This window comes from Doryrhamphus excisus, linkage group LG14 (assembly GCF_037039965.1).
Source record: "Doryrhamphus excisus strain RoL-2023G ecotype Guam linkage group LG14, RoL_Dexc_Guam_v1.1, whole genome shotgun sequence".
NCBI classification, from domain to species: domain Eukaryota; kingdom Metazoa; phylum Chordata; class Actinopteri; order Syngnathiformes; family Syngnathidae; genus Doryrhamphus; species Doryrhamphus excisus.
The window spans coordinates 5304948-5332021 of record NC_136370.1 but is presented as its reverse complement, the minus strand read 5'-3'; the positions used below and the strand labels follow the sequence as shown (position 1 = coordinate 5332021).

Sequence of the window (27074 nt, the reverse complement as noted above, 5' to 3'; positions counted from 1 at the left end):
AACACTGACCTTAACTGAGGCAAGTGAGGCCTGTCGTTCTTTGGATGTTATTGTGGGGTCTTTTGTGACCTCTTGGATGAGTTGCCGCTGCACTCCTGGGGTCATTTTGGTAATGACTCTATTTGCAGTAGACTGCTTGTGATGTTTGTCAGCTGATTGTTTATTCTCCACTTCAATCTCCACTTCAGTCTCGCCTTGCCCTCTTAGATATGATTTTGGGGAGGGAAAAAGTCTATGTATTCTTAAAGGTGGAAATACATTTTTTTAAATCGTTAACAGAATTAATAGAAACATGCAAAAGGTAGGGATGAGCTTCCATGTTAGAGTGTGAAGATTATATATATATATATATATATATATATATATATATATGTATAGTGATATTGTCAGTTGGCAACAATGATTCGTCCTGCAACGCATTCTTTTTCACTGGTGCGTATGAGGTGTGTTAAAAAGCTCAGTCATGATGTCATTTACTGTACAAGCTCCATTCACAGACAGTCCCATTATAATGTGTTTATGAATGAGGGTGAAGAGGTAGCGCCAAATCTACAAATTCATGGCTGAAATTCGAAATTCGAGTCCAGACTGTTATGGTGCACAGACAACAAAAATCATAACATTCATTGTACAACTGACTTTCACCAGCCTGAACTTGAAAAGGCAGAGAAAATCACAGCGGACCAAGTTTTATTACACGCTACATAACAGCAACATGTTGATAGATCGAAGGTTGATGACCTTCAAATCAAAGAGGAATAGCATCAAATTTCCTATTTATAACTACTACACAGTTTGCAACTTCCATCCATCCACTTTCTATACCACTTATCCTCACAAGGGTTGAGTGCTGGAGCCTATCCCAGCTGTCTTCGGGCGAGAAGCGGGGTACACCCTGGACTGGTGGCCAGCCAATCACAGGGCACATATAGACAAACAACCATTCACACTCACATTCATACCTATGGACAATTTGGAGTGGCCAATTAACCTAGCATGTTTTTGGAATGTGGGAGGAAACCGGAGTACCCGGAGAAAACCCACGCATGCACGGGGAGAACATGCAAACGCCACACAGAGATGACCTAGCTGTGTGGCCTGCGTGCTAACCACTCGACTACCTAGCAGCCAGATTGCAATTTAGGAATAATAATAATGGTTGTTACATACCAGTGGTGTTTCAGGGCTTCTCTTGTTAATCAATCAGACGACAAGTTGTCGTAGTACTTTCTGTTGTTTACTCGATTTACCGATTATTGACTTTGTACAGCCACCTAGGAGAGTACAATGCGAGTCATAGTTATGTCACACAAGTCATCATAATCGTATCAAAATTTGTACAGTATTAGGGATTTGAAAGCATCATAATTGCCACCCTCTTTGATGTACGATCACGTGACGCTTATTTTTAACAAATAAGCCAAATTGGACTGGGGCAATAATACACATCGAAGCAAGTTTGTATTCCTTGTATTGTACGAAGCAGACCAGACCCTTTCCGATGTCAAAAAATGCCATCTCTGGTTCTATGGTTATCATCACATTTCTCCTCTTTGATATCGCAATTACCCATCACAAGGAAGTGCATAGAAAATGAGACAAAGTATACGTTTTCAAATTAGTCAAATGAAGTGACCCATCCCAAACATGGTTCATTTTAAAGAATGCATCCACAGTTTGTATTCCCCCCTCACTACTTCCTGTCTGTGTTTGCTCTATTCAGAGAGGGAGACTGGTGGGAGGCCCGCTCTCTTACCACAGGTGGAACTGGTTACATTCCCAGTAATTATGTCGCTCCGGTGGACTCCATCCAAGCTGAGGAGTGAGTGCAACTCTCTTTATATATACAGTATATATTTATATACATGAGACGCACAGCCTGTCATAAATATTTCATGGTTCGTCTCACGACGGCCTTTTTTCTTTTAAGTTTTGCAACATGTGCAGTGGTAATAATAAACATGTAAAAACAGTATGACACTTTTTATTTTCGCCCCGCAGCTGGTATTTTGGTAAATTAGGCCGCAAGGATGCAGAGAGACAACTGCTTTCCAACGGCAATGCCAGAGGCACTTTCCTCATCCGAGAGAGTGAAACAACCAAAGGTGAGTAGTCTGACAGCAATAATCGCTGCTTTTCTTCCAAATTGCACATAGAGGTTATTATGAATATATATGTGGTTCTCTCTTCTCTCTTCCAGGGGCCTACTCCCTGTCCATCCAGGACTGGGATGACATCAAGGGAGATCACGTCAAGCACTACAAGATCCGAAAACTGGACAGCGGAGGTTACTACATCACCACGAGAGCCCAGTTTGAGACGCTGCAGCAGCTAGTGCAGCATTACTCTGGTGAGCCTCACACAACACACACACACCCTTGAGCGATAGTAACACTTAGTAGACCGCAGACCTTCATCAAGGTCAGGCGATCCAAATAAGTTATAGACCTTTATGGATATCTACTTTTTATACATGTCTGTCATGCATTTTTAAATTCAGAACTATTGAATTTTTAAACAAACAAGTATTAAAAGGGACAGAGGTAATTACAAAGAATAAAAGCTCTGCCATGTGCTCCCTTTTTTTTTTGTTAAATTGCTGCAAACATTTCCATTGTCTGTCTGACAGCGAGGGCGGCGGGGCTGTGCTGCCGCCTCATCGTGCCGTGCCACAAAGGCATGCCCCGTCTCACCGACCTGTCCGTCAAAACTAAGGATGTGTGGGAGATCCCACGGGAGTCGCTGCAGCTCATCAAACGTCTCGGCAACGGGCAATTCGGAGAAGTCTGGATGGGTAAGTGATCTTAAAATAAAATGAAATACAGTATCACGCATAAGTGACTACACCCCCCTCATATTTCAGCAATTTGTAGTCTAGTATACGTATATTCTCAATGAACAATAATACAGAAAGGGAACTTTTTGTAGATATACTAGCCAAAATTAATCAAAGCACAGCCATTGTGTATTGTCTTAACAGCTGACAAAATAAAGCGGTTCCCGATTTCTTATTTTTTTTGCATGTTTGTCACACATAAATGTTTCAGATCATCAAATAAAGTTAAATATTAGTCAGTGACAACACAACTGAACACAAAATGCAGTTTTTAAATGAACTTTTTATTATTAAGGCAGAAAAAAAAATCCAACGGCCCTGTGTGAAAAACCTACTGGTTGGGTCACCCTTAGCAGCAACAACTGCAATCAAGCGTTTGTGATAACTTGCAATGAGTCTGTTACAGCGCTGTGGAGGAATTTTTGGCCCACTCATCTTTGCAGAATTGTTGTCATTCAGCCACATTGGAGGCTTTTCCAGCATGAAACCTTTTTAAGGTCATGCCACAGCATCTCAATAGGATTCAGGTCAGGACTCCAAAGTCATTATTTGTATTTTCTTCAGCCATTCAGAGGTGGACTTGCTGGTGTGTTTTCAGAATTCATGGTTCCATTTATCACAAGCAAGTCTTCCACTGTCGTGAAGCAGCAAAACAGCCCCAGACCATCACACTACCGCCACCATATTTTACTTTAGATGTTCTTTTTCTGAAATGTGGTTTTACTTTTACACCAGATGTAATGGGACACACCCCTTCCAATGAGTATTTTCCCAAAGGTCTTGGGGATCATCAAGATGTTTTCTGGCAAAATTGAGACAAGCATTAATGTTCCTTTTGTTCAGCAGTGGTTTTGGTCTTGGAACTCAGCCATGCTGGCTGTTTTTGTCCAGTGTCTTTCTTATGGTGGAATCATGAACACTGACCTTAACTGAGGCAAGTGAGGCCTGCACTTCTTTGGATTGTTGTTGTTGTGGGGTCTTTTGTGACCTCTTGGATGAGTCTTTGCGGCGCTCTTGGGGTCATTTTGGACCCGGTCAGCCACTCCTGGGAAGGTTCACCACCATCCCATGTTTTCGCCATTTGTAGATAATAGCTCTCGCTGTGGTTTGCTGGAGTTCCAAAGATTTACAAATGGCTTTCTACAATTTTCCATACTGATGTAATTTATTTTCTTTCTCATTTCTTCTCGATTTTCTTTAGAGCTTGGCACTATGTATAGCTTCTGGGGATCTTTTGGTCTACTTCAATTTGTCAGGGAGGTCCTATTTAAGTGATTTCTTGAACTTGAAAAAGTGTGGTGCAATAATCAGACCTGGGTGCGACTATAGAAATTGAAGTGTGATAAACCACGACTAAGTTATGTTTTAACAGGAGGGACAATCACTTTTTTTGCACAGGGCCATGTTGGTTTTGGATTTTTTTTTTCCATAATAATAAAAACCTTCAGTGAAAAACTGCGTTTTGTGTTATATTTGAAATATATACAATATTTGAAATTGTGATGCAAAAAAAAAGCTAAGGAATGGTCAAACACATTTACACACCACTATAAGTAATATAGTAGTATAAGTATATAAGTAGTATAGTCTCTATAATCACCCCCGGTGATGCTAAGTTCATAGTCTAGGGCCGCATGAGTGCCGCCAGCACTGGGGAGCCCCGGTTCACAAAGGACAGCATGAATTTCAACATGTGCTGTGATATTGTGAAGCAGAAACTGGGCTGAATGGCAGTTTTCCAACATGATAAGGATCCCAAACACACCTCAAAGATGTTCACGTGCCCTGCTGAGGAAGCTGAAGGTGGAAGCTAAGGCCGAAACACAAACACCTGTGAGGCATCCTCAAGCGGAAGGAAGGAAGGCGTCTATCATCCACCAGCTCCACCAGTGATTTCATCATGGAGGAGTGGAAAATGATTCCTGCTCTGGAAAATTCCATGACAAAGAGGTTTAAGGCTGTGTTAGATAACAGACATTTCAATCATTTTAATAGACATGGACAAACAAAAATGGCTGTGTGGTGGCAGTAAATCTATACTGCTCTAAAAGCTGTACGCTGACTACTCTAAGTTGTTTCCTTCTTGTTCCATGAGAATGTGAGATGCTGTTTAATTGGGACCTCAAGTGTTCCTAATCAAGTGTCCTTTAGGCGGCTCGATAACCAACCAATTTTTGTTTTATGTGCAGGCACATGGAACGGCACCACCAAGGTGGCGGTGAAGACCCTGAAGCCGGGCACCATGTCGCCCGAGTCCTTCCTGGAGGAGGCTCAGATCATGAAGAAGCTGCGCCACGACAAACTGGTTCAGCTTTATGCCGTGGTGTCGGAAGAGCCCATCTATATAGTCACCGAGTACATGAATAAAGGTATGGCGGGATACCATCAATATTATATGCGCATGCCTGTGTATCACACCCACGCACCATCACCGTGTGCATAATTCATGGCTGAATCCATGTGCGATGGCACAGCGGGTGTCCTACAGCATATAACGGCGCCAAAGCCCTGCTGCTGTGCTGTGCTGATTCTCAGGCAGTCGACTGCAGCGATGACGGCAATCATGCTTCCCAAGATCTTCAGTCACCACCGCAAATAAAATAAATGGGCCAAGTGTAACTTTTGTGGCAGGAATCCTATGTCTGATCTCACGTCAGCTTCAAACTGTTTTTCCTTTTGTTGTTTTGGGTCAAAACTGAAGCTTTCATCCAGCTCATCCAGCTCTGCTTACAAGCTAGACAAGAACTGAAGAACTTTCAATGCCATATCACGCCATATTGTCTACACCAGTTCACCGCAATAAATGAGGGATTTTGCATCAACATTCAAACCCACAACCGTTGAGACTTTTTGAATTGGATCTTTTCCAGGTAGTTTGCTTGACTTCCTCAAGGATGGAGAAGGACGAGGCCTCAAGCTTCCAAATCTGGTGGACATGGCGGCTCAGGTAGGTCATCTCAAAGCCCTTTTTTGGATCATTATCCTGTATAAACGGTGCCAACACTAAATACGGGGGGTGAAGTAGACGGGCAGTTTTCCACGTGAGCAGGTAGTATCAATATTGCATAATAGAGGAGGGACAGCGCCCGTGTATTGGGATGCTGGTTTGTCACTGTCTGACAAATATTTTATGGAAATGGTAATGGTTTAATTTCATTTGAACATGCATCACATAATCAGTTCACAGTTCCACATGTCCAAAAGGAGTAGGAAGAAGCAAAGCTTATTAAATCCTACCCCTCCATCTGGTACTTTTACAATCAGTAACTGTTACATTTGTTCACTTCCTGCTTTCCATAATACAGTTTAAGGGTGTTTTTTGTTTTTTTTAATAATGTACCTCATACCAAAGTAGGAGGTGATATGAGCATCCAATGCCATAATGGGTACCATAGTGTCAATATAGTGATATATATAGCACATCATGACTGGTTCAAGACTCTTCATCCTTGTATTTAGCAAACATCAACTGCTTGTATTGTTTCTTGAATTGGCTCATCGTTGTGCATTGTTTGAGGTCCTTACTCAATCCATTCCATAGTTTGATTCCACATACTGAAATGCTATGGCTAGCATAACGTAGTCCTAGCATAGAAGTGTTTCAAATGTACTTCTTCCCTGAGATCATATTTCTCCTCTCTTGTAGAGAAGTATTGGATGACATTTTTAGCTAATTGGTTGTTTTTAGCCTTATGCATTATTTTAGCTGTTTGAAGATGAACTAGTATATCAGCAAGTTGAAGTATTTGTGATTTTAGAAATAAGGAGTTAGTATGTTCTCTGTAGGCGGCATTATGAATTATCCTTACTGACCTTTTTTGCAGTACATTTAGCGAGTGAAGATTGCTTTTATAGTTATTAGCCCATATTTCCACACAATAAGTAAGATATGGTAGAACCAGAGAGCAATAAAAAGTGTGGAGTGATTTCTGATTGAGAAAAAATTTTGCTTTGTTCAATACTGAAATATTTCTGGCCACCTTATGTTGTATATTTGTAATATGAGGTTTCCAGCTCATATTTTCATCTATTGTGATCCCCAGAAATGTATTTTCCTTCACCCTTTCAATGTCCATACCGTCTATTTGTATTTGCTGGTGCGTGTCCTTTGTTACCAAACAGCATGATTTTAGTTTTACTTAGATTCAAGGACATTCATAAGTCAGTAATTGTCTGCAGGATGCCATGTGGCCGAATGAAAGTGCACATTTGTGGCATTATTCTTAAAATGCTGCATCAGTTATGTCTTTTTTCCCCCAGGATCTTTGTTTAAAAGAGGCTACTATCAAGATTTTTAAACATAATTTGTGGCATTATGGTACTCTTTGTGAATGGCAATACAAACTGTGTGTGTGTGTGTATGAATTTATTCTGCTTTAATCTCCCGAAAGCCATTCTGTGATAAGATGGGGAAAAAAAAACACTGACTCAACTTCCCAGGTTGCGGCTGGCATGGCGTACATTGAGAGGATGAACTACATCCACAGAGACCTTCGCTCTGCCAACATCCTGGTCGGAGACAGTCTGGTGTGTAAGATTGCTGACTTTGGTCTGGCCAGGCTCATCGAGGACAACGAGTACACAGCGAGACAAGGTACATTACACTCACTGCATCGTCAATGTATGAAAATATATTCATTTATGGGAGAAAATGAAAGAATGTGTGCCTGACATTCTTCTAAAACAGGAAGTGTTTGTCAGAGGAGATGCATTCAAGCACACATATTTGCACGATAAGTACAGAAAATGAGATAGTAATTTGTTACGGCCTGGAAGACATTTGCCCACATGGTCGCGACACGGCAGTGCTTGAAAAAGATGCCGTTATGTTGCTGTAGTTAACTCATTCAAGCCCGGACATTTCTCAAAAGCCGTTCCTCTTTTGACTGATTTTTCAAAGGATACAGTATATTGTGTTCTTGGCTTATATAGACATGGTGTTATGTTTACAATCTGTAATGTTTACAATCTGTTTACAATCTAGCCGAGCAGTTTGATCCAATATGTAGAATATAAGATCCTCCTCAGTGGGGAAATTTGCATTTCACAGCAGCAAGAGTACAGAATCAGTTAAGCAGTACGAAATACACAATATAGAAAAATAAACAACCCAAGTATTAACAAAATCAACAGTTTTCCCCAAAGTTATATACAAATACAGTATGCAGATAATATGAAATGAGATGAAATACATGACATAGTGTCTATACACTATGAGATCTTGCTAGTGAGTTAATATGAGGCATTATAGAAATACATCACATAGAATAGTATATAATAATATACGTACTTGTTGGCTACCTTTTAACTCGGATCTCCTAGCTGTGTGGCCTGCACGCTGACCACTCCGTCGCCATGCAGCTGGTTGATCCAATATGTATAATAGAATATAATAATATACTTGTTGTAAATTAAGATTAACTGGACTGGTCGCCAGCCAATCACAGGGCACATATAGACAAACAACCATTCACACTCACATTCATACCTATGGACAATTTGGAGTCGCCAATTAACCTAGCATGTTTTTGGAATGAGAGAACATAATAAACTCCACACAGAGATGCTCGAGTGGGGGAATCGAACCCGGATCTCCCAGCTGTGTGCCCATATTTGCCCACCGTGCAGCTCTACTTTAGCATCCACTCAAAATCATCAACAATTACTTTTCAAATGTTCTTCTCTCCAATTATCACTGGCTTCCAACCGCTAAAATTGTATGTTTTTGTCAGGTGCAAAGTTCCCCATCAAGTGGACCGCACCTGAGGCGGCGCTGTATGGAAAATTCACCATCAAGTCGGACGTGTGGTCCTTCGGCATCCTGCTGACGGAACTGGTGACCAAGGGTCGGGTGCCCTATCCAGGTGTGTGTGGGGTCTTTATGTTTTTTTTCTTATTCATGCGTCAGGCGCTAAAAAAGCACGGCATGTTGCATAATGTAGGTTTGATGGTGCATAATCCAAAGACTGACAGTATGGGCATTTAAACACCCATTTTCTTTTTTTACCTAAGCGATGCACCACAATTTACAACAAAACTACTGGAGTGGCATCATAATGATGCTGCATCCCTCCGGAATAGCCTCATTACCTTTGCAGTGACTCGCTATCGCCCTCTTAGGAGAAAAACGGCAATACAACACAGAATGGCTCTCTTTAGCCACTTTAAAATAATAATAATGCTCATAATAATTACAAGTGCCTTTCAAGACATGCGGAAGATGACTGAAAGTGGTTCAGTTGGCTAAAAATAGACCACCAGCGACCACTTTCACATCGCATGTGAGGGAGTTTTTCATGAAAGATTAATTGTGGGACTCTGTGTGCTTTCCTCATGTCTCAATGAATAACAATAAACACTAATGTGCATACTTTGCATCCACATAATAAGCTTTTCCCTCAAGTTTGGCACCTTCCTAAGTTACTCTATTGCACAACATGTATTAAAAATGTATTATTATAGCATAAATAGGGATGCTCCGATCAGGGTTTTATACTGCCGATACCAATCGTCCATGAGTGGGAGACTTGCACTATTCGCTCCGTATGTGGGTGCATTGCTGGTCGGTGGGGTTGGTCGCACCCGCCTGTCGCCTCCCGTGTGTGGTGCCGATGAAACCTCTGACTTCGGGCGCTACATTAGCTACCACACGATGATCACATTGATGATCTCGTTGCAAGCCTTGATAACTCACCACACCCAAGTACCTGCCGCCATCCCCCCCCCAAATGCCGCGCAACGCGTCACGCAGCAGAGATGCTTGTTTTGGCTTTGTGACGGAAAAGTGTTGGATGCTGCAAAGGGGGCGGAGCTGATCGGAGAAGTGTATCGGCATTTTAAAGCAAGTATCAGGATGTATAGATATCATGCTTGGTTACCGATATCAGCCGATACTGAGCGGTTGCCAATCGATCGGAGACACCCTAAACTAGGGAGCCAGGGGTCGGCAACCTTTCCTATCGAAAGAGCCATTTTACCTTCTTGCGCAATAAAGGAAAATAGACAGGAAACCCAAAACACAATTCAAAAACAATATAATAATAATAATAATAATACATTTTATTTGTATAGCGCTTTTCAAAATACTCAAAGACACTTTACAGAAGAATGGAGTTGAATAAAAACAAGTAAACAGAGTAGAAGACACATCAAAATCCAACATTGATTGGTTAATACACAGTTAAAACATGAGTAAAAGCGGGGCGGGGCACAGCAGTCAGATATAAAAAGTTAGATATGAAAAACAGATTTAAAGAGTAGTTGTTTTTTGAAGGAGGGGAGGTCAGGGCAAGCATGGAGTGAATGGGGCAAAGAGTTCCAGAGGGTGGAGCGGAGAAGGTTCTGTCACCCCAGGTTCGGAGCTTGGTCTTACAGGGGAGTGCCCTGTAATATCTTATAAACTTTCAAAAGTTTATACCTGATGCCTGAAGAAATGTGCAGCGATGTGCTAACATCTAGAACAAATTGCTAGTCTTACATGATTTTGATTGACTGCCAAATTTAGAGGGAATTTTGGGGTATCAAAGTAGTTCAGAGGAGAAAAAGCGGAGTTGATCCAATACTCTTGCTAGTATCGGGTCTTGCTAATTAATATAGAAGATAAATGTTTTATTTACAACATATTGCGCAACTGCAGGGTCTTGAGACACATGCTAACTCGCAAACTAGAGAGCTAGCGACCTAAACGGTAGCCTTCAAGTTATTTCCTTTAAACTTAAATAGGCAAAAACTTACCACTTCCACACGGATAGGGAGGATAACTATTAATAGTTATTTAACCTTGAACATGAACATTAATCAAACATAATATTTTTTTCTGGGTACATGATACCATACAGCATCCATATCAAACATTTGGCCCGCGGGCTGCGTGTTTGAGACCCCTGATCTACACTGATGACAAATACTAGTCTTTGGGAGTTATTATAAGCGGTAAGAAAAATTCACATAGACGATATGGTGACCTGGTAAAGAGGACTCCGCCGCCTCAGATGTCAAGGAAGAGACAGGGAGAGTCGGCAGTGTTACCATTCTAACACAAAGTCTCATCTACCCATCCAGGCATGAACAACCGTGAGGTGCTGGAGCAGGTGGAGCGTGGCTACCGCATGCCGTGCCCGCAGGACTGCCCCATGTCCCTGCACGAGCTCATGGTGCAGTGCTGGAAGAAGGACCCGGAGGAGAGACCCACCTTCGAGTACCTGCAGGCCTTTTTGGAGGACTACTTCACTGCCACTGAGCCTCAGTACCAGCCGGGGGATAATCTCTGAGTCACTTCTCCAAGTGTCCACCAGAGGGAGCCAGACAGGACAGCCGCTATTGTCTCTTTCTCCTCTTGACGCTCATCTGCTGACCTCTTGACTTCCAAGCCTCATTACACACACACACACACACACACACACACACATACACACAAACACACACACACCCAGGCAAGGTGACTATCAAATCAGGATGCTCTGGAGAAGGAGTGGCGTTCACTGACCGGGATGCAAACGATGAGCTGTGTAAGTTGTATGTAGTGTAAATACAAATTGCTTGTTTACTTACTTCTGTTGGTTCCATTTGACATTATACTTTTGATATTTTGGGGAAATGTGCGGCTTTCCTTTTACTTTTAATCCAAGTTAATCTGAGGCTTGTATTGTAGGAAAGCTCATAGCTAGATATACTGGACTAATATTATGAAAACATTAATAATTATAATAATAATAATATTAACATTTTTGTAGGTCTCTGTCCGACAAAAGTATGTATCTCCATTTTTGGATCTGTTGTGAGTAAAAATAAATAAATAAATAAATAATAAAATTTCTGTAATATTTTTTTTATTACGTAATATTTTATGTAATATATTTTTTTTTTCTGTCATGAAAATGTAAATGTTTTTTGCCTTGCCAAACACAAAGGAAAAAGTGTGTTGGTTGTTTTTCAATGTAACATTTTTTAATTTTCATTAATTTTAATCTGTTCATTTACCTAAATGTGGTATTTTTTATTTATGTAGCACAATTTTTATTTTATTTTCATTTAAGTAAAAAAGAAAACAATTTCCATGTATCATGTTTTTAATCTCCACATATTTAGAATAATATATAACAATTAATTGACTTTATAAAATGGAGATACATGCTTTTGTTGAACAGTGGAAACATCCTGAATAATAGTATTAATTACTATTAAAATCATTTTGTGGGAGTACAGTCCATGGAATTTTTTTTTTTTTTTTTTTTTGCACAAATTGACTAGAGTATAATGCTACCGCTCCTCCTCTCAAGGAAACTTTGATGTACTATAACACCTGTTCTTGCCTTTTCCTCTTTAGTAAGTACTCTTCTATTGTAAGGGAATGCCTTCTACTTGCTTTCTAACTAATTGCCTAATGAACTCTTCCACCGATGCAGAGTGCATCCATTGCATTTCAGCTTCATGAATTTTGAGGAACATCCAAATGTCTTTCACTTGCAAGCAAAAAAAAAAGAAAAAAGTGCTGTGTCATGATATTAAGACATGTTCCGGACCAAACATGTTTCCACGGTTTCAGAGAGTCTTGTGTTGCTTTATGCGTTTTTTGTTTTTTTTTGTTTCTGTGTTATTATTATTATTATTATTATTATTATTATATTATTTATTGTCTCTGTCTATTACCTGTACATGCTTTGAAATAAACAGCCTTGCCATCTTGAAGTCATTGAATTGTACATCTTGCATGCCAACACACACACACACACATACCGCAAAGAGGTCATGAGGTCATAATGATATGAGGTGAACATTTTTGAATGAACTTCCTCTCCAAGCAAAGCCTTTCTGGATGATCTGGCTCTGCAACACATGGGACTGTTTGCAGGGCCGTGATTGGACGCAGCGGGAGTGTGGAGAATTTGCATATAACAGGCAGGGAGAGACACAAGTCTGCACAGAAAGGAGGGGAGTGTAAAGAATCCTGCTGATTGCAAGTGAAGGTGTGTGATTATTGTCTGTGACTGCAGGTTCCACGCTCTTGTGTTGTGTTATGTTATGGTGCGTTCAAGTGTTTTATTCCACTTGTTGACAGGATGGACCACCTCTTTTCTTGGCAGCCTCTGAAGGATGAAGAAGAGCAGCAACTTGAACCTCCTTTGCCTCTGAGATCTGATGAGGAGATGCTCCTTCTCGGCCCCTTTTCACCACCTGACCACCGCATGCAAGACTGTGGTAACAAGACAATATGGCGCTTTGGAATACGTTGGCATGACATAGTATATTATTATTATTATTATTTCCATTGATCTTTCCTTATTTATCGTATCATTATTAGCATTAACTATCAGTACATTTTCATTAATCATGTTGATTATTTTTTATCAATACTCTTACTAATTATTATTATATTATAAAAGAGCATTTTATTATATTATTGCCATAAGTAATATGACATTTATTGTTATATTTATTAGTAATAGTAAATATTTGGAAATTATCAATATTATTATATATTATCATTAATATATAATGAAAAATATGTTATTATCAAGACTATACTGATTATTATTATGAACATAGTATTTTATTATTTCCATGAATATTATAACATTTATTGTGAATATTTTGTAATTATTAATATTGCTATATATTGTAATTAATATATTAATAATATTGTTATTGCCAATATTAAAAACTACTTAATTATATTATCATAAGTATATTGTTATATTTAATAACTAAACATACATAATACATAATAACATTATTAATAATTGTTATATTTTATCAGAATTAATAAAAAATGAACTATAGAATTATATAGATTTATTTTGGATTTGTTGTATTTACTACTTCTTAATATAATTTATTTGGTAATCATATTTGAAAAATAATAGTGTGAAAATATCGCAATTATTGTACTATTTACTTACATATTATGGTATTGTCATCTAATGTTTATATAGTTGTAACTGTATTAGTACTGCCAGTAGGGTGATGATATATCATAATAATTATATTATAATAGTAGCTTTTATTATTATGTTTCATTTGTGACATAGTGATTAATGTACGAATATGAACAATAATTAATTCATGTGTAGGATTTGACATTTGTTTTTCTGATTTAAAATCAGCATGCGGATGATAAGATCATCATGGTGGTGACTCCGGCATCAGGAAAAAGGGCGAAGAAACAAACAAATGAAATATGAAATCCTTCCCAGAAGGAATATTGTGTGGTGATCTCCACCATGCAAACGTGATGTTCCATGACTTTGCAGGAGACAGAAGGTGTGAAGACTGGAGTCCAGCGTGTCCACGTCATCAGTCGTGTCCCTGCTGTCAGCAAGACCTCCAGACCTCCCAAAACTGGTCAGGAGACCACAAAGCGTCCCGCTTAGACGCCATTCACCAGCTTTCTGTCTCCGCTGTCAATCAGGATACGATGTGAGAGGGAGGCCAGCGTTTCGGTGAACGTCCCGCTGTTCTCCGTGCCGCCTGAGGGGGCCGTGTCAAAGGTCAGTGCCACCACCATCGTGGCTGTGGGTGAGACGGCGATGGCGGCAGCCTTCTCGTCGCACACGTGCGAGAAAAGAAGAACCACGGAGCAGAGTGAGTCTTCATGTGGCTTGGTTCAAAGGTCATATCATAGCTCTTCCTATGGATTTCTGTTGTTGCCAGGAAACATTTTCATCACTTACTCCTCTGACTCGTCCTCTGAGATGATGGCCCTCGTTGACGTCCTCTCCAAACATGGCTTCCGACCGGCCGTAAGCCTCTTTTTATTTATGAGGGCAAACATCCCAGTAAAGCAAATAACAGAGAGCCATGCTGGGATTTGAACTGCACAGGTTGGCACGGTGGACCAGACCTTCACAGATGTGGACCAGACCTTCACAGATGTGGACCAGACCTTCACAGATATGGACCACACCAAGTGGGAGGACAGTTTCCTCAAAGACGTAAGTGAACATTCACCTCCCAAAATTCAACACTCAAACACTTGAAATTCCACATGTTGACCCCAGAAAATACCATTCTATTCATTACCAAATGCTAATCACTTGTGAATTCAACATTTGAACCCCATACAACGTCATTGTATTAATAATAAAAACACATATAACTTGTACATTTTACATTTTACCCCTGAAATATATGGCAAAAATATGAAATTACTATATGTTCTTATGCCCAAAATAACATGACAATAATAACAGTAGCAATAACTTGGAAATTTTACATACAAAAAAAGCAAAATAATATTAATAAAACCAGTAATAACCTGGAAATTTGACATTTACCCCATAAATAATAATATTAATAAAAAGTGTAATAACAGACAATAATATAATCTAATTATAATAAAAAAATAAAATAACTTGTCAGTATATTAAAATCATATATAAAATCAGTATATTACCCCAGAAATTATGTTATCTAATAATATTAATAAAAATACAGTACAAATACTGTAATAATACTGTAACTGTAAATACTGTAATACCTTGTAAATACCTCATAAATGTGATATTTTCCTCAAAAATGTAACAATACTAATAGTACTAATAATACTAATAATAGATAATAGTAATAATATTAATAAAATACAAGAACCAACTACAAAATAAAACATTAATATAAAAACTATTTGAAAATTCTACATTTTACCCTAGGAAATTATACAATAATAATAGTGAAAATAGGACTATTTTATTGCGCTCATATTAATATAAGTACAAAAAATGGTGACAATGATGTCATAATATGAAGCGGTAAAAAATGAATGAATGAATGAATGAATGAATGAATGAATGAATATTAATATAAGTGCAAAAAAATGGCGACAATGATGTCATAATATGAATAAATACACAAATATTGAAATATTTTTACCCCAGAAATTCAGCATATTTGGAACGGAATGCATAAAAAATATCAATAACCTGGAAAGTCAACACAAGAAATAATTACAAAATAAAACAATAATACAAAAAATTTTTGAAAATTCTACATTTGACCCTAGAAAATTATACAATAATAATAGTGAAAATACGAATAACTATTTTATTCCGGTCATTAATATAAGTGCAAAAAAAATGGTGACAATGATGTCATAATATGAATAAATACACAAATATTGGAATATTTTTACCCCAGAAATTCAGCATATTTGGAATGGAATGCATAAAAAATATCAATAACCTGGAAAGTCAACACAAGAAATAACTACAAAATAAAACAACAATACAATTTTTTTTTTGAAAATTCTACATTTTACCCTAGAAAATTATAAAACAATAATAGTGAAAATAGGAATAACTATTTTATTCCGGTCATATTAATATAAGTACAAAAAATGGCAACAAATAATTACAAAATAAAACAATAATAAAATTTTTTTTTGAAAATTCTACATTTTACCCTAGAAAATTATACAATAATAATAGTGAAAATAGGACTATTTTATTGCGGTCATATTAATATAAGTACAAAAAATGGTGACAATGATGTCATAATATGAAGCGGTAAAAAATGAATGAATGAATGAATGAATATTAATATAAGTGCAAAAAAATGGCGACAATGATGTCATAATATGAATAAATACACAAATATTGGAATATTTTTACCCCAGAAATTCAGCATATTTGGAATGGAATGCATAAAAAATATCAATAACCTGGAAAGTCAACACAAGAAATAATTACAAAATAAAACAATAATACAAAAAATTGTTGAAAATTCTACATTTGACCCTAGAAAATTATACAATAATAATAGTGAAAATACGAATAACTATTTTATTCCGGTCATTAATATAAGTGCAAAAAAATGGCGACAATGATGTTATAATATGAATAAATACACAAATATTAAAATTTTAATATTAAAAATTCAGCGTATTTGGAATGGAATGCATAAAAAATTATCAATAACCTGGAAAATCAACACAGAAAAAGTGTAGGTGTAGGCCTTAGGCATAAATATAGAAATCTCTTTCCTTATATCCTTATAAAGTATGACAATGTTTATTGGAAATGATGTTTGACCGACAAACAATAGTGTGTTTTCCTGTACCAGCCATCCACCCCCATCATCGTGGCCATCAGCCCGAGGTACAAGGCGGACATTGAAGGTTGCGTTGAGGACAGTCGTGGCCTGCATACCAAATATATTCACACCATGGTGAGCGATATTCGGACGAGGTGTTGATTTCAAAGCGCCGCTGACATTTTCTTCTCCCTTTTGTCCTTTAGATGCAGCACGAATTCATCCAACAAGGAAGCTTGAACTTCAGATTCATCCCAGTTCTCTTCCTCAACGCCTCGCAGGTGAGATTGTTCTTCTTTCTTCTGGTGATGTACCCCCTTATACTTCATGTTCCTCTGTGCAACGTCCGCATACAGAAGCACGTCCCGGGATGGCTTCAGAACACGCGTGTTTACCGCTGGCCGCAGGACACGGACGATTTGTTGCTGCGTCTGTTGAGAGAGGAGAGGTTTGTTCCTCCTCCCGTACCCGTGGAGCTCACCCTCATCATCAGGCCTGTCGCCGCAGCACCTTAATAGATGATTATTATTATTATTGGAGCCCCAAAACACAATCATAGGACACCAACACAAGGTATTTCCTCCAACTGTCAGCTCCACTCCCACACTCCCACAGGTCTTTAGAGTTTCCTCCTTGATCGACGTTCATTGCAGTTATACAGTCAGTGAAATATCTTTTTTGATGTTAATGTTTCCATGCACGCATTTATCATCTTCTTCCTCATTTGGGGGAGGAAATGTCTGAATAAATTCTTCTAAAATGGACTTTGGACATTAATTATGTGTATTCGTGTTTCAAAAAATGAAGGCACATTATTCATTCATTCATTCATTTTCTACCGCTTATCCTAACGAGGGTCATGAGTGGTGCTGGAGCCTATCCCAGCTGTCTTCAGGCCAGAGGTGAGGTGGCCAGCCAATCACAGGGCACATATAGACAAACAACCATTCACACTCACATTCATACCTATGGACAATTTGGAGTGGCCAATTAACCTAGCATGTTTTTGGAATGTGGGAGGAAACCGGAGTACCCGGAGAAAACCCACGCATGCACGGGGAGAACATGCAAACTCCACACAGAGATGGCCAAGGGTGGAATTGAACTCGGGTCTCGTACCTGTGAGGCCTGCGTGCTAGCCACTCGCAGCTGTGCAGCCCAAAATAAAAGTATAAAAAATATAAATGAAACAAAATTAAGAAATGAATCAATTAATGAATATAAAAAACAAAAGTGTAAATAATGAAAATAAGTGTTAATTAATAATAATAAATAAATAATATTAATAATAAATGACTGAGCGGACAAAATGGGAAAAAATGCTCAAGTGACTTAAATAAAATAATAATAATAAAATAAATGTATTTAAAAAATAAAATATTATAGTAATAATCTTAATAGATTATTATATATAATATCAATATATATTTTTTCAAACTAATTAAAAAAAATAGAAAATGACGTACATAAAGTATAAAAAATATTAAGAATGAAAATAGTAAAAATGAGAAAAAATGACTTAAAAGTGAACAAAAGAAAAAAATAAGCTAAACTTAAATAAAAGGGGCAATATAATTTAAATAAATGCAAATGAAAAATGACTGACATAAAAGTATTACAAAATAATTTTAATAATACTAATAATAATGTAATAAATAATAATAACGACTTAAATAAAAGTGTAAGTGTAATTAAATGGTAATAAATTACTAAAAATAAAAAAACAAGTTAAATAAAAGTGTACAATATAGTAAAAGTCATGCTTGGAAAATGTGGGTACCGGGTAGAGACCAAGTGAGAACCCTGCCCTATGTATATATATATATATATATATATATATATATATATATATATATATATATACATACACAACTGTCACATATCACAATATCTAACAAATGCCTCATCCTAAACAAGAATCTTCTAAAATATCATTCTTGTGTATGTCGATAGATGGATGGATCAGTACAATTGTAAAGCCTTTTCTAATATTTGTATGACATTGTTTAACAAAATAAGAAGCTGTCAATATGATGCACTGAAATTGAAATAAATACAAAATACATTTTAGCTTCCTGTACATCAAAGTCCGATTGTGAATCCGATCGTGGCCACTAGGGGCGCTAATTTCCCTATTTGATAGACGAGCCAAGCCCTTCACAACCACCCTACACCTCCACTCCCCCTTCTGACCTCCAAAAAAGGCCTGTGAGAGCCACCCAGCTAAGAATAACCCGTCAGAGGGTAAAGTTACCTCGATGTGGTGCTGCGTGCTTTTTCTTGACCCTCTCTTTTACCCCACTGTGGACCCAAACTACCCCCCCTCACCTGCCTCGGCAATGCCGCCACACTGGCAGCTCCACAGCCACCCGTGAACTTCACTTTTTAAATTGCTCCTTTATTACCCTGAAGAAGACGAAGAAGAAGAAGTGGTCAGCTATGGAATGACTGGACATTTACTGGATTTACTGTCATTTTCCTACCGCCTTTAAGTCAAAACCAAAAGGATTCCAACTGAAATAGTGGATTCGTCAACATGGCTGACGGTAGGATTCACTTACTACTTCGACAAGATCACTTTATGAGATCAAGCATTTACACCGATTAAAAAGTGTAAAACAATGCAATTAATGGCTCTAAAAACATCATTTTAAGATATAAGAAGATATAATAAGTAACATTCCCACATGGGATGGTTGTATTTCAGTTGTGCTGCATGTACATCTCAGTATATTAGCATGAAATACATGTTACTCGTAATAAGTGCTTGTTTTGGTAGTGTGTCCTCCTGGGCAAATTGTGTTGAAAGTACCTTGCTATAAATACATGCTATCATGTGTCATGAGCATTAGCAAGGGGCTCTGCAACCACATGAGAATTAATAGCTGTTCTTTTATCAAATGAGTCATATTTTGTGGGATTTGCTTCAAAGAAAAAGATGAAATTCCGCTAAATGAAGTGAGTAATGAACCTAAAGGCCTCAATAGCGCTCACTAAATTGTTTTGCGAAACAGCGACGTCCTGTGGCTACTTGGAGTAGTGCAGTCGGGCTGGGTTGAAAAAAATGATAATTAAATAAACATGTCATAACAGAGACACACAACAAAATACAGCAGAATAAAAATCGTGTTGTTTTATACTTACGACAAAAGTAATATAATTAACATTTATTTGAAATATTAAAAATTATCATTATATAAATATTATAATTAAAAATCGAAAAATTTTAATTAAAATGTAATAATTATATGGGCGGCACGGTGGTCTAGTGGTTAGCGCGCAGACCTCACAGCTAGGAGACGAGGGTTCAATTCCACCCTCGGCCATCTCTGTGTGGAGTTTGCATGTTCTCCCCGTGCATGTGTGGGTTTTCTCCGGGTACTCCGATTTCCTCCCACATTCCAAAAACATGCTAGGTTAATTGGCCACTCCAAATTGTCCATAGGTATGAATGTGAGTGTGAATGGTTGTCTGTCTATATGTGCCCTGTGATTGGCTGGCCACCAGTCCAGGGTGTACCCCGCCTCTCGCCCGAAGACAGCTGGGATAGGCTCCAGCACCCCCGCGACCCTCGTGAGGAAAAAGCGGTAGAAAATGAATGAATGAATGAATGTAATAATTATATAAAAGTGATATATACATATATATATGTATATATATATATAATTATATCATATAATGATGAATTAGTAATGATAATGATGAATAGTCAAAACATGAATGGCTAAAAAATAAAGCGTAAAATAATTTAAAAGTAATAAAAATGCCATTAAAATATGTTAATTTTTGCCTAATTATGTTTATTGTTTATTTTTCCCCATGTTTTATATTTTGTTTTGTTGTTAAAATGCCTTCAAATTAAATTTGGGATAACGGCATCTTGACACATATGGTGGAGTTATTTAGGGTATTTAGGGTAAAGAAAAAAGTGTAGAAATTAGTATTTGCCCAACAGCAGCTTGAAAACAATAAAGAAAAACATATTTTCCAATCTGCTATGTTAACTTCTGTTATTTTAAAAGCCATGTCTTTTTATTATTTTAATATAACATTTGTTTTTGCTGCTGTAAAGGGGCCAAAACCACGTCGGCCTCCGGGTGCGATGGAGCCCCAGCTGGCTCTGTGAAATCCAAAGCGTGTGTTGTGCTGAACAAGCTGCGAGTCTCTGTGGAGCTGCTCATCGCTCTTGCTGCTCTCTTGTCCTGGCTGGTGGTGGGTGTGGTCATGTTTGACTTTGTGGAGTACAAGGCAGTACCTGGTAGGTGACAAAAAAACCCACCTAACATGAATATAATAGTCATAATAATGAACGTTTCTGACGTAGACATTCAGCACATCATGTCAGACCCGGTCCAAGCCATGCACGACGCCGTGGAGGAGGTGTCCAATCTGGTCAACAAGTTCCAAGGTGCTAAGCGCGCATACATACAGTATCTGTTTTGTTGTGGTTGTGCTGTTGGTGATGATGTTGGTGTTTTTTGTGGCTCTAGAATGTGCCCCCGACCTAAGTGACCCCATGTCTGCAGCTGCCTATGCAGTGGAGGAAATAGCAGAGGCAAAAGATGGATTTGTGCAATATTTATCAGACGATGAGGGTACAATCTTTTTGACCATATACTGTACACTCTTTCATTATAATATAAGGCAATTTCTCCCTGTAACATCCAGGAAACTTCTACCTGAGCTATGTAGACCCAGTGGTCTTTGGTAGAAGACTCTTCCATTCAGCCGACGAATGCGTGTGCGGAGTAGTGGCGTCTGCCAGGGACACACTGTGTGCTGCCGTGGATGCTACGTTGGACACTATATCCTACATAAACACAGGTGTGTAAATTGGGCATTTCAAATATACTAAACTCTTGGCCCTGATTAGACGTGGACTGTATCTAGTTCTTGTTTTGCAACTTTACTCGTATCTGCACCAAAATAGGAGAGGTTGTTCCTCAGTATTTGTTTGAGATACAGAAAAGTTTGGACACACTTAATCATCATATTCAATGAGAAAGTGTGTCTGAACTTATATGTGTTTGTGGAATGTGGTTATTGGTTGCACTGCGATTGGCCAGTCCAGGGTGTACCCTGCCTCTCGCCCGAAGACAGCATAGCCCCGCTCCCTAGTGAGGATAAGCGGCATAGAAAATGGATGGCTGAATGGGTTAGTGTTTAGAAAGTAGTTACTGGCTGTCCCGGAAGTCGCTTTACGCATGTGTGATTCACGGATGCTGAATTATACTCTCGGCTTGTGGCCGCTTTGGGGCGGGGTGTACCTCTCAGTGAGAACAGAAACTGTAGAACAATATGTGCTTTCGCTGTTAAGCCCTCAAAGACCATAAAACTCTCTGACGACGCCAGAAAAAGTCTCTACATTTGTCGCTAGTCGCTTTTGAGAAAATACAGTATGTTGCCTTCACTGCATAGTGGATATCTTGGCATCCATGAATCACAAATGACGACATACCTTGGTACCTCAGTACTTCAGAACGGGTGATGGAAGAAAGTTGTGTAGTAGTTATAACTACAAGATGAAAGCTGGGAGCTGGGGGCAAGTTTCAGAGGTGCTGGCTAAGATAAAATATGAAAATTATTTTATTTTGATGAAGTGATGGCTAATTTTAAATGAACAAACCAACAAACAAGTTTAATTGTAGTTCTAAAAACATAATTCATTTGTTTTTAATGATTTTTTTCACTTTAAAGCCCCTTGCTACCAGAAAAGTCTCAGGTGACTGCAGAAAGAGTTCATAGATTTGCTGCTCGTTGCTTTTGATAAAATATGTATAATAATATATATAATAATATAATATATAATAAATAAGGGGTTTGGAATGTCACCAGATTTAGCGCCATAGCCGTCAATGTGGCAATACTGCACTACACACTTCCTCTTTATCTACCAATAACACTAACAGCAAGGTGCGTTCACAAACATTGGAATCTACAAATCAATACAACCCAACACCAACAATTTGTTGCAATAACAATGAAGTAAATGCTTATATTTCAAGGACATCTATCCGGTTAGCTTACTAAGAAACATGCTAACTAAAGTTCATTGGAATAACTATAACTATAAAACTATAGCCCACGCTCTGAACAGCAGCTCGGAATCACACAAATACACCCCTACTGCTAACTAACACGCTAGCAAAATAACCAAGCCAACTAAAGGTAATTGAAACTCTCACCGTGCTTTTTATTAAGCTGTTTTATTGAAGTGGCTCACTAACTAACTAGCTTTCAACATTGAGATTTTTTAAAACTATATTTTGGCCAGGAATTGTGTAGAGAATGTGTAGCTAACTGATTAACTAGCTAACAAAAAACATGTAAATCTCACCTTATGGTTTTAGCACATATTTATGATTGCATCTATTTTATTTATTGATTTGAAAGGTGGTTATAGATAGAACATTCTATTTCTTGAGAAGAAAGGTGATAATGGATAGAGCAGCAAAGACTGGACCTTACCGGTAGATGATGGCACTTAACCAGTCGGCCACTCAGATTACTCATCATTTGCCATGCCACTTCCAGTCCCTAGGGGGCGTGCATGCTTGCCATTGTGTAGTTCTACCACAGTCTGTGATGTTTTATCCTTCAGAGGGCGCTTCTAATAAAAACTACTTGGGTATTAAGAATATTAAGACCCGCCAAAATGAATATATGTCCAAAATAGTGTGTCTTACGGTGCGTTGTGTGCCCTATCAGGACGAATAGACTTGAGCTTCATGGATCCAGTGCTGATAGGCCGAGACGTCTTCTCCTCCATCAATGACTTCATGTGTGGTCTGATGGCCTCCATCGAGCTGTTCCTCTGCCGAATCTTGGACTCCCTTCTAGATCTCATTAAAGGTATTTCAACTACAGGAGTGTCTTAATAAACTTGAGAAAACATGTTTCTTTTCACAGGAATTGTTGACATCAGCATTTTGGACCCTATGGCGTTTGGTAGGAACGTCATCAGCGTCACAAACACCACCGTCACTAAACTAACAGGCAGCATCCAGGAAGTGATGGACACCTGTATAGACAGCATTAAGAATACTGTCAAAGGTAACTACTGTTTGTTTTTTCATTCATCTTTTCATTTGCCACAATGTTTGGCTTTACCGGCCTATGTAATTAATATTGACATTTATTTTAGCTCTAAAAGCTTTTAGTCAATTAAAAAAAAATAAAAATATATTATAAAATAGGGCTGCACGGCACAGGTTAGCGCGCAGACCTCACAGCCAGGAGACCAGGGTTCAATTCCACTGTCAGGTTTAAACCCCAACACTTGTAAAAAACACTGCCTGATGGAGACTGCACTGTTACAATCCTCCCAACCAACTCTGAACAGTCCCCATTTCTCCTGCCTTTTATTTAGTTAGGGATGCCCTAGTTACAATTTCAATTTCTAAGGGAAGGGGGGTTTAACTAAAACAATATGTTATTCACAGTGTGTAGGAATTTTACCTTTAGCATGTTATCTTCTGGACATACTCACACACACATACATTCACACACACACACACACACACCGAGGTCACATCTACTTCTGACGCGTGCAGCTATTCCCTCTCAAGGATGTGATTAAACTATCTGCTATGAGAACGTCCTGTTTTCTCTAATCATAATGTACACTACATGTGCAAGGACACAGCATTAATCTTACTTTGCCAGGTGAGTGATAGACAAACACATGTGGGTAAAAAAGAGAATAGGTCATAAGAATATAGTAAAAATAGAATAACTTTATGTACAATTCTTCCAACATCCACCCTCGGCCATCTCTGTGTGGAGTTTGCATGTTCTCCCCGTGCATGTGTGGGTTTTCTCCGGATACTCCAGTTTCCTCCCACATTCCAAAAACATGCTAGGTTAATTGGCCACTCCAAATTGTCCATAGGTATGAATGTGAGTGTGAATGGTTGTTTGTCTATATGTGCCCTTGATTGGCTGGCGACCAGTCCAGGGTACCCTGCCTCTCGCCCGAAGACAGCTGGGATAGGCTCCAGCACCCCCGCGCCCCTCGTGAGGAAAAAGCGGTAGAAAATGAATGAATGAATGAATGAATATATATATTATATATGAATGTTTGGTGGTTGTCTGGGAGGCTGTAGATGCAAATAGGCAGCCATGTTTCCATCAGACTACCCCAGAGCAGCTGTGTTTACAGATGTAGTATACCACCACCAGTGTGTGACTGAGAAGTGAATGTGAACTCATTGTGAACTGCTTTGGGTGCCTTCAATAGCGCTATATAAAATCGAATCCATTATTATTATTTAGGCAATTTAGCTTTTAGCGCCAACATGTGTTGACTTTCCTCAGGAACTACTGACTTGAGCTTCATTGACCCAGTGGTGATGGGCAGGAAAGTCTTCAATGTCATTAACAAACTAGTGAGTGGAACAGCAGCAAATCTTCAGGATCTCTTATGTTCCATTGTTGATGTTATCCTGGATGCGCTTAAAGGTACGCCATCATCGTTAACATGCATAAGTAAACGTGTTGGAGCACAATATGTGTGTCATGTGGCACCTACATGGTATTGCAACAGCTAGCCACTAATCACTTTGACCTGTCATTTATCAGACATCCAGGAAGTTGTCGCGTTCAGTCCATCTGCGGTGCTAAAGAGGACTGGCGAAATCATCGCAGAGCAGTACCAAATGCTGGTCGGCGCCATCTCTGCCTCGCTAATAGGTGAACAAGGTTGGTTGCCCTCATACACACACACACTTCTGGACGACAGGTGACATCTGTGACATCTGTGACATCACTGTTTTTTTTTTGTGAACAGGAATCTTGCCTGACGTGACCTTTAACCCGATGAAAGTGATGGAAGACGCCATGCTGGAGCTGACAGACAAGAAGGACTTATTTGTGGCATATATGTCCACCATGATTGTGGGGGATCAAGGTAGGGAGGCATGTCCAGCATCGCACAATGCCCACAATATTAGGTACACCTACTCCAATGCAAGAGCGACAGTCATTGAGTGACATCTGTGGCACTCCCTGTGGAATACATGGTAGCATACATGTAATACAGACACCATGAAAGCTATATTATCAGAATCAGAATCAGAATCAGAAATGGTTTATTGCCATGTATGATCAAACACATACTAGGAATTTGTTTTGGTATAGTAGGTGCATACACATCTATTAAAAAAGAATGAAAAATACAAAATATGAAATACAAAATATGAAAATACAAAATATACAGAATAACAGTATAAATATATGTACACAGTCTGTTTTTGTTTGTTATTCCGGAAGTGCAGTCTGATTGTTTTTCCTAAGAGTCCAAACTGAGCGTTAATGTAACGCATATAATGAAAGTGTCAAAGTGGCAGGATGAGGCAGAGGTGGGGTGTGAGGAGTGTCAGGTGGGGTTCCGGGCCTTGTTGATGAGGCTGACAGCAGACGGGAAGAAACTGTTCTTGTGGCATATTATATTATACAGTGAAGAAAATAAGTATTTGAACACCCTGCTATTTTGCTATTTCTCCCACTTAGAAATCATGGAGGGGTCTGAAATTTTCATCGTAGGTGCATGTCCACTGTGAGAGAGATAAACTAAAAAGAAAAATCCAGAAATCACAATGCATGATTTTTTAACAATTTATTTGTGTGATACAGCTGCTAATAAGTATTTGAACACCTGTGTATCATCTAGAATTCTGACCCTGAAAGACCTGTTAGTCTGCCCATTAGAAGTCCACCTGCACTCCATGTATCATCCTGAATCAGATGCACCTGTTTGAGGTCGTTAGCTGCATAAAGACACCTGTCCACCCCATACAATCAGTAAGACTTTAACTTGTAACATGGCGAAGACCAAAGAGCTGTCCAAAGACACCAGAGACAAAATTGTACACCTCCACAAGGCTGGAAAGGGCTACGGAGCAATTACCAAGCAGCTTGGTGAAAAAAGGTCCACTGTTGGAGCTATCATTAGAAAATGGAAGAAGCTAAACATGACGGTCAATCTCAATCGGAGTGGAGCCCCATGCAAGATATCACCTCGTGGGGTCTCAATGATTCTAAGAAAGGTGAGGAATCAGCCCAGAACTACACGACAGGACTTGGTCAATGACCTGAAAAGAGCTGGGACCACCGTTTCCAAGGTTACTGTAGGTAATACACTAAGACGTCATGATGTGAAATCATGCATGGCACGAAAGGTTCCCCTGCTTAAACCAGCACATGTCAAGGCCCGTCT

General features: G+C 38.7%; 4 protein-coding genes across 8 annotated transcripts in view; all 4 read left to right on the top strand.

The window, feature by feature from the left end:
• Positions 1 to 12523, top strand: part of fyna (FYN proto-oncogene, Src family tyrosine kinase a) — a 36397-nt gene extending 23874 nt beyond the window's left edge. For all 3 annotated transcript variants that reach the window (XM_058090251.2, XM_058090249.2, XM_058090245.2), the window contains 9 exons: positions 1724 to 1822; positions 2002 to 2105; positions 2201 to 2350; positions 2630 to 2794; positions 5026 to 5205; positions 5707 to 5783; positions 7277 to 7430; positions 8569 to 8700; positions 10898 to 12523. In XM_058090251.2, coding sequence (XP_057946234.1) covers positions 1724 to 1822; positions 2002 to 2105; positions 2201 to 2350; positions 2630 to 2794; positions 5026 to 5205; positions 5707 to 5783; positions 7277 to 7430; positions 8569 to 8700; positions 10898 to 11106 — 1270 coding nt within the window. In that variant the 3' untranslated portion in view covers positions 11107 to 12523. The remainder of the gene's footprint in view (positions 1 to 1723; positions 1823 to 2001; positions 2106 to 2200; positions 2351 to 2629; positions 2795 to 5025; positions 5206 to 5706; positions 5784 to 7276; positions 7431 to 8568; positions 8701 to 10897) is intronic.
• Positions 12524 to 12571: 48 nt separating this feature from the next.
• On the top strand, positions 12572 to 14685 carry LOC131140112 (uncharacterized). 2 transcript variants are annotated; one of them, XM_078796374.1, is made up of 4 exons: positions 12572 to 13033; positions 14086 to 14176; positions 14244 to 14416; positions 14486 to 14685. In XM_078796374.1, exons 1-4 carry the CDS (start codon positions 12895 to 12897, stop codon positions 14644 to 14646), a joined length of 564 nt encoding a protein of 187 aa, XP_078652500.1. In that variant the 5' UTR covers positions 12572 to 12894; the 3' UTR covers positions 14647 to 14685. The 2 variants fall into 2 exon arrangements, with proteins under 2 accessions (XP_078652500.1, XP_078652498.1); XM_078796372.1 differs by having other exon boundaries at positions 14244 to 14685.
• Positions 14686 to 14691: 6 nt separating this feature from the next.
• On the top strand, positions 14692 to 17462 carry LOC144894425 (E3 ubiquitin ligase TRAF3IP2-like). 2 transcript variants are annotated; one of them, XM_078796376.1, is made up of 4 exons: positions 14692 to 14766; positions 16889 to 16993; positions 17065 to 17139; positions 17215 to 17462. In XM_078796376.1, exons 1-4 carry the CDS (start codon positions 14728 to 14730, stop codon positions 17371 to 17373), a joined length of 378 nt encoding a protein of 125 aa, XP_078652502.1. In that variant the 5' UTR covers positions 14692 to 14727; the 3' UTR covers positions 17374 to 17462. The 2 variants fall into 2 exon arrangements, with proteins under 2 accessions (XP_078652502.1, XP_078652501.1); XM_078796375.1 differs by having other exon boundaries at positions 14713 to 14766; positions 16871 to 16993.
• Positions 17463 to 19042: 1580 nt separating this feature from the next.
• Positions 19043 to 27074, top strand: part of LOC131140341 (uncharacterized) — a 36765-nt gene continuing 28733 nt past the window's right edge. The window contains exons 1-10 of the mRNA XM_078796321.1: positions 19043 to 19404; positions 20931 to 21116; positions 21183 to 21266; positions 21349 to 21453; positions 21527 to 21682; positions 23567 to 23710; positions 23768 to 23911; positions 25175 to 25318; positions 25439 to 25558; positions 25647 to 25766. Coding sequence (XP_078652447.1) covers positions 19395 to 19404; positions 20931 to 21116; positions 21183 to 21266; positions 21349 to 21453; positions 21527 to 21682; positions 23567 to 23710; positions 23768 to 23911; positions 25175 to 25318; positions 25439 to 25558; positions 25647 to 25766 — 1213 coding nt within the window. The 5' untranslated portion in view covers positions 19043 to 19394. The remainder of the gene's footprint in view (positions 19405 to 20930; positions 21117 to 21182; positions 21267 to 21348; positions 21454 to 21526; positions 21683 to 23566; positions 23711 to 23767; positions 23912 to 25174; positions 25319 to 25438; positions 25559 to 25646; positions 25767 to 27074) is intronic.